General features: G+C 37.9%; 1 protein-coding gene across 2 annotated transcripts; it reads left to right on the top strand.

Annotated features, from left to right (window-relative positions):
- Window positions 1-83: 83 nt before the first annotated feature.
- On the top strand, window positions 84-15,108 carry LOC129257173 (uncharacterized). Of its 2 annotated transcripts, XM_054895442.2 has the most exons (12): window positions 84-478; window positions 2,701-2,925; window positions 3,395-3,584; window positions 4,893-5,146; window positions 6,117-6,560; window positions 7,886-8,332; window positions 8,718-9,143; window positions 9,537-9,956; window positions 11,008-11,454; window positions 12,235-12,666; window positions 13,190-13,618; window positions 14,599-15,107. In XM_054895442.2, exons 1-12 carry the CDS (start codon window positions 388-390, stop codon window positions 15,057-15,059), a joined length of 4,266 nt encoding a protein of 1,421 aa, XP_054751417.1. In that variant the 5' UTR covers window positions 84-387; the 3' UTR covers window positions 15,060-15,107. The 2 variants fall into 2 exon arrangements, with proteins under 2 accessions (XP_054751417.1, XP_063953209.1); XM_064097139.1 differs by lacking the exon at window positions 7,886-8,332 and having other exon boundaries at window positions 14,599-15,108.

The raw sequence follows: 15,108 nt of genomic DNA on the forward strand, positions 1-15,108 counted from the left end.
AAGACTAATCATTTCAATGAGAGAGAATGAACGAAGGAAAAAGATGGTGGAAGGAGAACAGAAAGATAAGATATTGACTGTTCAGTAGATAAAAGTGTGTGAGCGTGAGAGAGGATGAGAGAGAGTGTGTGTGTGAGGGAGGGAAGGGTGTGTGTGTGTGTAGCGCGTGGGTTTTGGGGGTGCGTACGCATTTGCTGCAAGGTTGGACGGGGGGAAAAACAGTTTTTACCCAACAAAATTCCACCCTTCTTCAGAAGAGTTAGGAAGTGCATTCGATCAACCTCGATTCTTCTCGACTAGTACTTTCTGAAGAGAGAGCCGACTGAGAAGTTCGTCAGCAGGGAAGCTCTCACAACTTCACTCGGTCCATGTCAAAGATTGTACATCATGTATAGCTTTGGGGACCAGTTGCATCGGCCCAAGTGGTTTGCACTTCTAGGGTTCCTTATCGTATTCCTGCTAGCATTTCATGGAGAAGGTAAGACGATTTTGCCAATTTTGCCAAAGTATGCGTAGATCCTAATACTTAACGTTTGAAATAAAAATCACATTTCTCACTCCAGTGCCATTGCTAATTTAAAGTCTTGAAATAAAAACAATTACACCGTTTCTAATCTTTGAGTTGATGATGAAGATGATACCCACTCTTCGAAATCGACCATTATCGAAATCTGATTGAACTCGGTTTTCGCAATGTCATCTTTAAATGAAATCAAAGAAGAAGAGTTTCAAAACACTCTAAAAGTAATCTAAAACGAATAGATTCTGTTTATTATCAGACTTTATCAGGAAGACATTAAATAGATTCTTGCACACATGAGTATATTTTTGTCATTTTGACCTGAATCTAGCTTGTTATAAAAGAAACATAGTCAAGAACGATAGGTAGGAAAATAGAAGACCTGATATTTAAAGTAAAAGATAACTCGTAAGGATACTGTACTCCTCCCTAATAATATTAACTCGTAGTTAAAACACACAAAAAGAAAACGAAAAAGGGAAATCATTTTAAAGTCGGGGGTTCAATAACAAATCTTGCGGCTTACACCTTTGTCAATTCTTGCTTTATTTCACTGAAAAGAATACGTACTTAGTGAGCAAATAACATAAGCTTGTCAATATTACTTGAAATCTTACATAGACTTAGTTGTGTGATCGATGTACGATTACAGTATGATCGTACATATTTCATGAAGAATGCACAGATAAAACATTACAATTCACCGTACAATATACTCTAAAATCTAACATAATTATATGATATTGCATTTTAAAATAAGACTTCAAATATTATAATTGCATACACCGTTAAATATCTAACACACACGCACATACACACCCCGCACATGCACGCAACCTCGCAATTTACGAATAAATAAATAAATAAAAAATCAAGTGCTATATTTTGATAAAAAGAATGAAAAGATATTTTTGTTCCGTGATTTCTGACTAGCAGAGATTTTGAATCGAAATACTGCTATAACAATCTTAAACAATTTTCAAGAATTGAAATTAATGTAGAATATGGGTGTATAAAGGTAAAAAAAAAAATCAATTTGTTTAAGATATTTAAGTATACCCATAGGCATATATTTTAGAACTTGTTTTGTATACTCAGTACATAAACTAACATTATAATTGGTTTTGTAGTGCCTATTTTTCTTTCAAGTCTTGTGCAACTTATGGGAATTGAGACATCCGGGTACACAGTTCCGAACTACGCAACGTTTCGTTAGTGCATGTCAGACCCAAAATAGCTAAAAATCGTGAATTGAAATCGTGTGTTGAAATCCAATGCAAATTGATTTTAAGCCAAAATTTCAAAATGTATCATTTTTTCTACTTCTACATTGTCAGAATAAATTCATAGAAAATAATTTCCATAAAAAAAAATAAAAAGTAAAAAAAAGCCCAAAGAAATGCACAAGAAAAAAAAAAGATATTATTTCTTCCTAACTTTTATTTGATAATCTGAATCGTACGAAAAGTCAGTGAGTAAAAATAACAGTTTAGTGCCCGATTTAGTTAATTAAAGCAAACTGAGTTTAGGCATAAATTATCATAATTGATTAGTAATGAGATTTTTCAAAGTATTTGATCTTACAATTTATAGAATATGTCATGGGGGAGGTTTAATGAGCCTCCGGTCTGCTTAGGGGTTAAAATAGCCAATTCTTTTTAGGGTTAAGTCTCGCTTTCACTTCTGCTCGATTATATAAAGTAATTTTTGTTTGAAACTTTAAATTCGAAGAGAGAATAAGTAGTTATCTCAATGCCACCTGAAAAGATTTCAAGCTTCAATTCAGAACCTCTCTCACTGAGGAACCTTCTTGAATAATGGTTCACAATTAAATTTATTTATATCATTACCAAGGCAGTGTTTGAATTTTGTTAAATCACTCTAATCATGTATTTGTTGATATTGTATAGTATTGGAAATTTCAGGAAACTAGAATGAGCACGGCCGTTTGATGGCTGAATATTGTTGATGAAGGTCCCGCCTAAACTTACGTAATAATATTGTCTTTATCCCTTTGATGTGGGTCATCCATTACGATAAATGAATTTACTTTTTGTTGTAGGCTGCATAATAATTGATTTCGTTAGTTAGGCCTATTGCCTTATTGTTTTATTTATGATTTGATAAAAATTAGATCAAAATCAAACAAAAACTCCCTCTTTCTTAACTTCTGTCTTTAGCTCAGGAGATGTCAGTCTCAGTCAGCCTCAGCTCCGGCGAGGGTCTTTTGCCATGTGTTTATCGAGGAGTTCCGTACATGGACTCCCAATCGTGGGCAGTGGACGAATGCACCACCTGTGCCTGCAACAACGCTACTGTTACCTGTGTGATTGAGAGTTGTCAACCAGCATTCTGCGCTTCACCAATAAAACCGGATGGAGCATGTTGCTACCTCTGTCCATACAGTAAGTATTTTGATCGATAGCAGTACCTTTAATTATATACCCATTTAAACGTCTTTATGACATGCATTCAAACATTTTGGAAAACAAATTACAAAGCATGACTACAGCTCACAACGCTTTCAATTGGGAACGACTTCACTTAGAATATATCCAACAACAAGACCAGTGACCGTAATTTGATATATATACTGTATAGTAGTATAATTACTAGATATGCATGAAAAAAAGATATACAAGCTTTATTATGGTAGGAAAGATATTTTTCAGATGCCACATCAAAAGCCTCCAAAGCACTTGAGGCTATTTTCTCCATCAATTCTGCCCTCAGGATGAGTTGGTTTGGGACGCACAATCATGTAACAATATGCTAATTATCAACACGTAATAAATATTATCAAATAACAAATGATTGTACAAATCCGGTTACTCAACGTCCTCATATTCAATTGATTCCCACTAACCCTAACAGATGTCCTGGCGAAGAAAGTCCTGCCTGAAATCACAAGCACAGATACCATCGCAGAGGGAGGGGACAATCAAGTGAGCTTTGATGTTCCCATCAAGTTTCATGATGCTATGGACACCACCGGAGTCTCAGGAGAAGATATATGGAAACTTTCTGCTTGGGCTTCAGCCAATCCAGACGGCAAAGGACCAAGGTAATATAAGACCCTCGAAATTAAAAGAGATATAGCATAATGCAAAAATGAGCAAATCATCCAAAGGTTATGAGACAAGATCAGGATTCATTTCAGGTGCCTCCGCCCTCGTCCGTTTTTTAATGACATTACAGAAGTTGGTGTTTAAAATGGAAACACAAACACCCTGTGAGTTGTCCGAATTCTCTAAGTTTTGCTTTTGAGCGAAATATATAATTTACTGAATATTCACTTATTTATAAATTTTGCATTACTTGTACTTTGAGGCGATGTAAAACGAATCATAACAATTGTATATTGGTATGTATTATGTTTCATTTCTTTTGAAAATATTTTTTTCTAATGTCAATCTAAATCAATCCAAAAATGAAACCCCAAAAATTGTTTTCTGTATAATCACATAATTATATGAATAACAGTTCGACAGATGAAAGTACGTGTAAGTGTGTTTGGGTGTGGGTGACAGAGAGAGAGAGGTCCTCATTTATTTGTAATGCTTGCTGCACTTAAAGGGGAAGTTCACCCTGAAGGAAAGTTTGTTGTAAAAATGGCAGAAAAAATAATGAAAAATATTGGAGAAAGTTTGAGGATAATCCATTAAGGATTAAGAAAGTTATTAGAATTTTAAGTTTTGGATTTGTGACGTCATAAACGAGCAGCTGTCCTGCTATATTTTGTGTTATATAAAATGCATAAATGTCAATAATTAAAAGGATAAGTCCATCCCAACAAAAAGTCAATTTAAATAAAAGGAGAAAAATCCAACAAGCATTACCCTGAAAATTTCATTAATATTGGATGTAAAATAAGAACGTTATGACATTTTAAAATTTCACTTAATTTCACAAATCATTTATATGCACATCCTGGGCGGTATGCAAATGAACAGACTGATGACGTCACCCACTCAATATTTTTTTGTATTTTATTATATGAAATATGAAATATTATAATTTTCTCCTCAGTGTCATTCCTCGCTGAACTTGTGGAATTACCATTACTTTGAAAGTTTATGGTTAAGTCAAGTTGGTCCTTATTGTCAAATCTGTAAAAATTTAAATATTGTACAATTCAAACAATAAACAACAACAACAAAAGTGAGTGAGGGACATCATTGACTCTCAATTGCATGTGACTGAGTTGTGCATATAATTGATTTGTGAAAAATAAGCGAAACTTTAAAATGTCATAACTTTCTTATTTTACATCCGATTTTGATGAAATATTCAGAGTTATGCTTGTTTGATTTTTCTGTATATATCGATTAAAATCAACCATTTTTGCAACGTCTTATTATTTATCACCAAGGATTGGATTCGAAGAGGACGTTCTAGATCTGACGCAAAAAGACAAGTACTTTAAGAAAAAAGAAAAATTCGAGTTTACTGATCTGGACTTTTCCTTTTCTGACCCGATGGCCGAGTGCGACGACATGAAGTATATCTGTGTGAGGATCGAGAGGGGAGATAACCCAAGGACCACTGGGGACCTTGGCTATACTTTAGGAGGATACCCGGACTCAGATGCACAGACCGGTTGTACAGGAGCCCCAGAATGTCGAGGTATTTTGTTTTGTTCGCTATTCTTACAGGTATTTCAGCTTACAAAGTAGAGTTCTTGAATGTATTCGTTTTTGTATACGAACTTCAATGATTACAAAGATAGTGTAGTCTTAAATATTATGAGCGTCCAAAAGCGTTTATGACAATGTGTAGTTGTTTAGATTCAATTTGTAAAATATTTCCGACCAACTAAAAGTAACAAAGGAGTTGTGTAATATAGCCTACCTTTTACTTCACCATGTTAAAGGGAATCCAACCCAAATAAAAACTTGTTTTTATAAGGAAAAGAAAATTCAGACAAATTGATAGGTGAAAGTTTAAACAATATTGGACAAACTACAAGAAAGTTATGAATTTTTAAAAGTTGTAAATATTGGTAATCACTATACCCATGGAGACTTCAAATTGGCCGCATATGGGATGTCAAAGTGATGTAAGGCAAGGACTACTCTTCCATGTACTCCAATACATATTATGGCTAAAATGTCATTTTTCCCAAAAGTTTTATTTCAAATTATATTTTTCTTTCTTGAGGACATAAAACAATATACTACCTGGGATATATTTAGATTATTGCCCCAGGGAAATGGGTACTTAGGAGAAAACCACAAATCCCTGATAATAAAGTACATGGCATATGGGAAAGTTGTCCTTGCCCATTGTCATAAGTTACTTACTTAGTTGCCAATTCGAAATCTACATATTATTAGTGATCTCAATTTTAAAACAGCTATAACTTTCTTATTGCTTGTCCGATTTCTTTCAAACTTTTACCATTCTGTTTAATTTATTTTTCTCCTTCCCAACACAACATTTTATGGCCAAGGCTGGATTCCCCTTTAACCAGTTAATGCATGCCATGACAATTACCATTAATCTTCGCGGTATTTAGTATAAAAATCTAGCACATTTATAAGTGTAAGGTAACCTTTCGTCTTTATCTTTTCATCTCTCTCCCACATAAAATAAGGAATCGTTGCTAGGGATCTAGAATGGGAGCTGGAACCAGCAGAAACAGTAATACCCTATCAGGAAACGGCGGTCAATCTGGACGCTACAGTCTTCTTCCGAGAGGATAACCCGTTGTTATCTGGTGATGGACTCTGGCGCATGGGTCTGTACGGCAGCAGAACAGCTGATGGCTCAGGCGATCGCTATGGTTACAAACCACAGACACTGAGCTGGCCCCAACAGGGAACCACCCTAGAGGAAGGAGTTCCTCTTGGAATGCCTGATGTTGAGACCGACTTTGAAATCGGAACTGTCGGTTGCAATGACTTCGGCTATGTGTGCGTGGAATTCACTGGAGGGGACAATCCAAATCCAAACTATTTCTTCCGCAAAGAGGGTGCCACAGATAATTCTCCGGCACAAAATACACTCACCAGATGTAAGGAACAGGAATGTTTATCAAGTGAGTACATCTAATTTTTTCAGATATGGCATGCGCATAGTTTATATCTTTTCTTATTTAGGATCGGCACATAAATTTTCATCTGACTACCAGCTAAAGTGCGATACCTTCATGGTTTTGGCGTTGTTCTTCCTTTAAAGGCATTAATAGCGCGTAAGCATCTTGAAAGAAATGTAGAAAACCCCTCTTTTCTAAACATAGTAATGGAAAAGGATGGGGACTCTATTGATTTTACACTTCAATATGTCTAATGCAGGTGTGCAGTACTGACTTTAATAGCAACGTGGCAATCATTTGGAAGTAAACCTGTTGACTCGTTTTTATTCAGATTGATTTTTAAAGTCAACCTGGTTATGATATTTTCTTGACTTTTCCTGTTAACATGGCATAACTTCATGACTGGAAGCCCGTCTTGGCTCTGCTCGGATATCACTCAGCAAGCATTGACTCCCAGATTCAATAATCTAGCTAGGATATGGATCATCGATTCATGCGGATTAACCATTCTTGTGTTTCATCCAGCAATTACTATTCAGTAATTATTATTCGAAGATATGAACATGGCTCTGCCTTGGAGGCACTTGTAAATCAATAACTTCTACACATTTGCACCAAGTATGCTATGGTAAAAAAGAAGGAGGTACAGACGTTTTCATCGAATACGGCGATACAAAACATCTTCTTGAAAGACTGATCTGAATGACGTTTCTCCATGAACTTTCAGTTGTATGACAGACAATCCGCCGCGAAAAAGTATATTACCAGTAATTGTACTAATTGAAACCATGTGGGATATTTTGTGATTACGATGATCCACATTGCAGTGTCAAGACAGAAAGAAGGCCTTTTATATTTTGAAAATGCCAACCATTAATAAAACATCCAACCAACTACTGTACATGGGCACATTACAGTCCGGTATGAAAGACAGTAAAGATGAGTTTTTCCTTTTATACCTCTAACTGTTTCGAAGACTTTAATTTATATGTTTTTTTTTATATTTGAGTTAAGAGTTAATAATCTAGATGTACAGTATTCCGCCCATCTTGGGACTGGAAATACGTTTTCTTACCTATATTATAAGTCATATTTGATCATTTCAGTGCTTCGACAACTATCGCCCTATAGAAAGGTAAGAAATCTATGCATTTATTGAGGTAAAATAATATATTTTTTCTATCAACGTTATCATGGTTATCCTCTAATGTTTGGGTTTCCGATCAAGAAATGAGAGAAAGTTTTTGCGAGAAGAAAACTTTTGACCATTGCGACGACCCACTTCATTCATGGAACTCACTATTTCTGCTCTGTTTTCTGCTGAACAGATGTATGGGCTGAGTCTCTGGACTGGAGCTTAACGCCAACGGGTACGGTTATATCCGGTCAGGAAAGCGAAGTGACTATTGACGGCAATGTCATGTTTGAAGACGACAACCGCGAAGTTGCCGGCAATGGCCTGTGGAGAATGGGGCTGTACGGAAGCAGGAATCCCGATGGAACAGGAGAAAAATTTAACTACAAAAGGAATATTCTTGACACGCCACAAGAAGGTGTTACTTTACCACAAAATAGCGGTTTACTCGAACAACCCGGGGTGACTGCCGACTTTGAGATTGGTACCGTCGGTTGCAATGACTTTGGATATGTTTGCGTTGAGTTCACCGGAGGAGATGATCCGCAACCTTTGTATTTCTTTCGGACAGTGGGATCTGCAAGTGATCATGCAGAAGACAATGTTTTAGTAGAATGCAAAGAACAGGAATGTTTATCAAGTAAGACTCAACATAGTGATTAAAGAGTACAAATGTACAAACACCATGACGCATTTTTATTAAAAAAACTGAAACAGACTAGCAATCCATCAGTAATGATAATCCTCATATAAAAGATACAATAGTGGAAGAAATTATTATATTCACTCTATATGAAGTATTAACACTTTCCATCCCATGCCAATGTTTATGTAGGTATATGTCATTTCAGTATTTACACATTACAGATGATTGCTTCAACTTTATAAGTCACTGCTATTCTGTTTGCATATTTTCTTTAATTTCGACCACAACGTAATCAAACTACCTCGTTAGGCAACGGAACATACATTTAAATGTCCCAAGGACACCGCCTTAAAGTTCCGTCATAATCTTTTTCTTGCAGAGGCAATCTTTACCGATCTGGAAGTTGATCTTGGAGACCAAAACATCATCGAGAATAAAAACAATCCTCTCACAGTTGATCTGAGTGGAATCACCGCCGACGACTCCACCAACGTGTGGGGAGACCAGCTATGGACAGTAGGTGCATATGCCAGCCAAAATCCGAATGGAGAAGGACCCAAGACCGGCCTCATCGAGCAGATTCTTGATCCCATGGAAGCTGGCACCAATCTCAATGAAGGGGAGAATCTTCCATTCGAGCAAGTTGATTTTGATTTCGACATGACAGGGATGCGTTGTGAAGATGCTCCATATCTCTGTTTTGACCTTGATAAGAACCCCAGGGCCAGTGTTAACTACATCTTTGAAGCTCGCCCCGACGATTCGGTAACGACTCAATGTGTAGACATGAGAGATCGATGCAAAGGTAAGTTATTTTGAACATTCTAAACGACAACAACAACCAAAATCTTCTCCAACACTGATTGGAAAAAAATTATCAAAATGTAGGTCTCTAATGAAACAACATGCTCTTTATTATTTCTCTTCTTATTGTTTATCGTTAACTGTTTCTCTTGTACACTTTTTGGGATATTTTATACCCACGGAGGTTTCAATACTTCGGTCTTCGGTCAATTGACAGTATTCTATATGAACACATTATTTAAAAAAAGTGTCAACTTTTCACACCAACTTGTAAATGATTATTCCAATTACGTGAATAATCTTATAAGTTTGTCACTATCTAACCCTCAACCCAAAATAAAAATAATTAGGAATCATCTGCAACACTTAAAGTTAAATAATTTTTTCTTTACAGGTGCCACTGCTACAGATATTGAATGGGAGCCCGAAATTGGTATTGCTCCGTTTGGACAACCTTCACCTCTGACTATCGACACAGAAGTTCTTTTTGACCCAGAAAGTCCCGATGTGATTGGAGATGGATTGTGGGAGTTGGGTGTCTTTGCCGCTAATAGCCCGGATGGCATAGGACCACGCAGACATGAGGTTACTCAGACCCTAGATCCGTTCAACGAAGCTTTGCCTCTTGAGGACGGAGGACCCCTGGACTTTGGCAAGCTTGATGTCGACTTTCCAATAGACGAAGTTGGCTGTGATGAATTCAGGTGGCTCTGTGTTGAGTTCAAGAAAGGAGAATCGCCCACACCGGATTTCAAATTCGAGACTGAATCTGGAGAAGATTCAATAATATCTTGCAAAGAACAGAGATGTAGAGGTGTGTTGTTATCTAATCGTTACTTCAAACATTTTTCTTTCAAATTTCACATGTTGGTTACTTATAAGTTATAACAATTTATTAGGTCACACAAAGTAAAACTCATTCAATAATAATTCATTGCATTGAAGGGACATTTGTATGAGAGGGGCATAGAGAACCGAGTAAAACAATGTTATTTTCTATTTTGAAGTTATGAAGCATTTCAAAACCTATAAGTTGTACAGGTTACTTTTCTTCTCCAGGGGATGGAGAGTTTTCAGGGGGTGCTATGTATGTCATTTACCATAGGTAGCACCCCCTGTATCAATAATACTCTCCCCCTTTGGCTTTATTTTTTTTTATTTTTTTCTTTCTTGATCAGAAGGGGGGGGGGGTAGGGTTGACCCTGGCAATTACATTTCTTATTTAATTCTTTGGTTTCCTGAAACAAAACTTAAGTCCCTGAAGTGTTTCTGAAGCGGTTTCAACGTTATGAAATGACCCTCACACTCATAGGCGGCGAAAGCGGGGGGGGGGGGGGGGGGGGGGATGGGGGTCCCGCCCCCTAAATTTGAGGTGGGGGGGGGACAGTCACCCCTAAAATTTAGTTGCTTTTTTTGCTTGTTATATTTGTTTCCTGCGTCCCCCCCTAAATTCAAGTGGACCCCCCTAAATTTTTTGTGGTACTCCCTAAAATTTTGGTTGATGACTTTTTTTTTTGGCTTGTCAAACTTTTTTACCTGTGTCCATCCCTAAATTTCAGGTGGACCCCCCTAAATTTTTTGGCTTCCGCCGCCAATGCTCACACTCCCCGAATTAAAAACATCCCCCAAAACAAAACTTTTCTTGTCTGGGTAAATGTAGTCATGAGCTAAGATCGTTTAATTTTTGGTTTGATTAAATTGCAATTCAGACAGTCGAGACAGTGATCGTCCCATTGTATTCACGGTGTCATGCAATATTTTATTTACCAAATAATGAAAATAAATGCTACAGATCAGTATGATGGTGACTGGTGAGATAAAATATTAATTAAATATAATGTAACTTATGTTTGAATTATCTGCAGGTGTCGAAATCAACGACCTCGAATCTACTCCAACCGACGTTAAAACAGATCTCATGCTTTATGAAGGAAAGGCAGAAAATCCGATTACATACAATTCTGTTGCATCCACCACCGATCAAACTGGTACGATCAGGGGAGTTGATCTCTGGACCCTGAGCCAGTGGGGAAGTGAGCGTGCAAACGGCAATGGACCACAAGCAAACTACCAGGAGCAGGTGCTTTCGGGATACCACGCAGCACTTCCAGTCTTGGCTCAAGGAGACACACTTGATTTCGTCCCGCTTGTGTCTAACTTCGACATGACTGGACTCAAGTGCCCCCAGGTCAAGTACATCTGTAACGAGGTCAACAAAGACCCTGAGTCCATCCCAGATTTCCAGTTTAGCGCTGTTCCGGATGAGTCTGTCCTGAGGAGTTGTTTTGAAGTACCTGATGACGCCTGTAAAGGTAACTTTTGTATTATTCAAAATGAAATTATGCGTGTACATTTAAAGTGTTTTTAACTTTTTACCACAAACATGTTTAATACTTGCAAAAAGCCACAAATAGATACATTTATGCACGCTACTGGAAGAAGAAAATTATACCTTATGTTATAGCAAGACTGCATCAAGGATACAGTGAAAGTGAATCATGATTTTTTAGTGTTGATAGTGATCAAATAAATCAATGCATGTGCATGCAAGCCTAATTTATATTATTTGCATATATTTTGGATTTCTCATGAAAAAACATTCATTATGAACTCTGCTAGTTGTTAATCACTAATCAAGCTAAAATACTGGCAATATATTCTGTCCTGGGTGCGTACGTGTAGGTACCGCAAAAATGTTGCTTCTAGACAGGTGAAAATGAACTTGGCTCCAGATACCTATTCATACAGCTCATCTGCCCAGTAGTGTATATCAAATTTACTCTGCAGCAAAATACATGTATGGTGTAGACTATAGTATACAGAAGTATTATCAGACTGAATGCACGGGAGTTCAAAATCCCGAAGCACTTAATGTATCGGGAGCACAAATGAAAAAGTCACATACATAATAAGATTACTTAAGTTTAATTTTTCTTTAAGTGACGCTTTTTAGAATCCCCACATCAGTAAAATGGAGTAATGTCAAATATACATGCTATCTGATTTAAATACAACTGTTGATATTATCATGTTTTTACTGAGCCTTCTTGATAAGGATACTCACTATGACTACTTAATTTATCATTCAACAGGAGTTATCTTTGATGACATGGATTGGGACATGTCCCCAATTGGACCGGTCAGGGCTGATGAACCCGATGACATGCTTCTCAACGTTGACCTTAGCACATTACCAGAAAGTGGTTCAGCCGATGGTGATGGGCTCTGGCGAATTGGAGTATTTGGCTCTCCTAGTCCTGATGGCGCTGGACCACGTCTTGGCTATGTTCGGCAGATCTTGGACCGAGCAGAATCATCAATACCTGCAGAGGGTGAAGGAACACCCCTCGAATTAAACAATCTGGAGGCTGAGTTCGACCTCTCTCAAATTGGTTGTGACTCTGAGTACCGCTTCCTGTGCCTTGAGTTCTCGAAGGGTATGATGGCCAGTCCTGATTTCAAGTTCGAGGTACAAGGTGGTGGTGATGAAATAGTAAGCTGCAAAGAGCAACCTTGCCGGAGACGTAAGTCCGTTGTAATGCGATATTGAAATAAAACAATTAGGCAATCAACACTATCCCGATTAAGCTATTGAAAGTCTAATATGAATATTTAACAATATCTACGTTCTGCATCTAAAAACTGCTGTGTTTTCTACGGCAAGTAGATCAACACCATATCATCTATAATATTGTGACATAAATTGGTACAAAGCAATTTTGTCATGAAAATTAGTATTTATGTTCAATCCAATCGAATTATATGATTTATTACGCATATATAGCTTTCAAGTAAAGGAAAAAAGTTTTTCAGAAAAGTGTGGTTACTGGTCATTAAAAAGATTTTTTACATTTAATTTGTAGATGTAATGGCCAATGAGCGTTAACAAAAATATGATAAGGGAGCACAACACAAAGGTGCCTTAAAGAAAGTAAGCTATTATGATAACTGCGTAGGGGTTTCTTGAAAGAAAATATGATAATATGCGTAATGACGATGACCAACTTGCAAAATAATCTTTCTACTTTACATGTATGAATATTCCAGCTGTTATTCTGACGGACGTTGATACAAATCTGCTGGGTAACGGGCGCGTAAGTGAAGGCACACCAAACAACAGAATTCTGTACGACATCACTGGTGTCGCCGATCCTTCCAGTGGGAAGGCAATTGGTGAAGATCTCTGGGATCTGACAACTTTTGGCAGTTCATATCCTGATGGTCGTGGCCCGAGGTATAACCCCCAAGAGGCCAACGTCTTTACTCCGTATCAAAAGGACAGACCAGCTTTCCCTGGTGAGGACATACGATACGGAGCTGTAGACACCAACTTCGACATGACAGGACGCACTTGTGACGAGGTCAGGTACTTCTGTTCCGAGCTTCGTAAAAATGAAGCCGCCACTCCAGATTTCGAATTCCTTGCCAAACCCAGCGAGGATGTGCTTATCGACTGTTTCGAACTTAATTGTGAAGGTAAGTACTTCACAAATTAAGTACTTGTCAAATTTGTTTGCACAAATACTCGGTGTCAAATAGAGGGTCTATTGCGGATATGTAACTTTGGCACAACTGCTCATTATGTACTATTTGTGATAATTTCCAGGTAATATACGATTGATGAAAGAAAAAGAATCATATCACAGGGGCCGCGGAACGGTTTTCAAAGGGGGGGGGGGGCTGACCATGCTAAAAATCACAATCATATGGTCATTTTTACGTTTTTGTACACGGTTTTGGAAAAAAAATGGGGGGGGGGGGGGCTGAAGCCCCTCCGCCCCCCCGGTTCCGCGGCCCCTGTATCAAGCAACGGTTTGCCAATATCTCAAGTTAATCTATTATAACTTTGATCAGTAGGGTCACGGTCGCAGGATAGGTCTATGTTCAAAATGAAAGTGTAGCCTGATGCACTGTGAAATTTCATTTGCATTATTTCGTTAGACTGGGATCTAGTGACCTTAGGTGAATAAAATACGGGCCTTGAAGTCTGTAGAACTAAGCATAAACAGATTAATTCATGTCGACATCCACTGCCTTCCCTACCCATCAAGTTCTCGATAGCTTCCTAGTGGAAAAAAGGACTTGGAAGAGAGATTTCAAGGATGCTTTCCTTAAAATGTAAACGATATGTGCTATAACGCAAGATGCGTTTTCTGTTGTAAGAGTTATTACCATTTGTCAGAAGTTGGATTATTTTTGTCTGCCGTAATGAAATCATGACTTGTCAGAAGGCCTAATTACACTTCCAATTCTTAAAGTGACAAATTTAATCCACTGCTTCCCACATGGATCACTTCAATTAGAGGAATAAAGTAAACCGAGTTAAGAACGAGACTGCTTCAAATTCTCGAGGCTGAGAATATGATTGTGTGACTTTACCCTGTTTATCAAAAAACCTCGATATCAATAAAAAAAACACCCATTAAAAAGACAATTTTTGTAAACATAATACACAGGTGTTCTCATAGACAACACTCGGCTCATGTTGAATTCTGATGACGAGCTTGAAGATGGGCCAAACGACCTGACCTTTGACTTTAGAGTGGACTCGAACCCCTCTGGAGGGGATGCTGATGGTGACGACCTCTGGCGCCTGGAAACATTCACTGCTACTCACATGGACGGCTCAGGTCGACGTGATATCTTGGACCAGCAGACCCTCGATCCCAGAGAGGCCAGTATTGACATGAGATCTGGAGACTCTATGGTCTTCCGGAATCTCGAGGCAAGGGTTAACTCTGAGGACGTTAACTGTGATGAAGATCAGTACCTGTGCGCCGAGATCTCCAAACAAGCGCGCGCCCGTCCAAATTTCTCCTTGAAGGGAACGCGAGAGAATTCCATGACGAGTTGTAAAAAGATCAAGTGTGCCAAGGCTGGTAAGATTCTTATCTTTATTTTCCGCAGGGAGGTATAAAAGAGAAGAGATCTAGAAGTCTGACTTATTTTCACCGTATTTTTCATTA

Source organism: Lytechinus pictus, chromosome 3 (assembly GCF_037042905.1).
Source record: "Lytechinus pictus isolate F3 Inbred chromosome 3, Lp3.0, whole genome shotgun sequence".
In the NCBI taxonomy this organism is placed as follows: domain Eukaryota; kingdom Metazoa; phylum Echinodermata; class Echinoidea; order Temnopleuroida; family Toxopneustidae; genus Lytechinus; species Lytechinus pictus.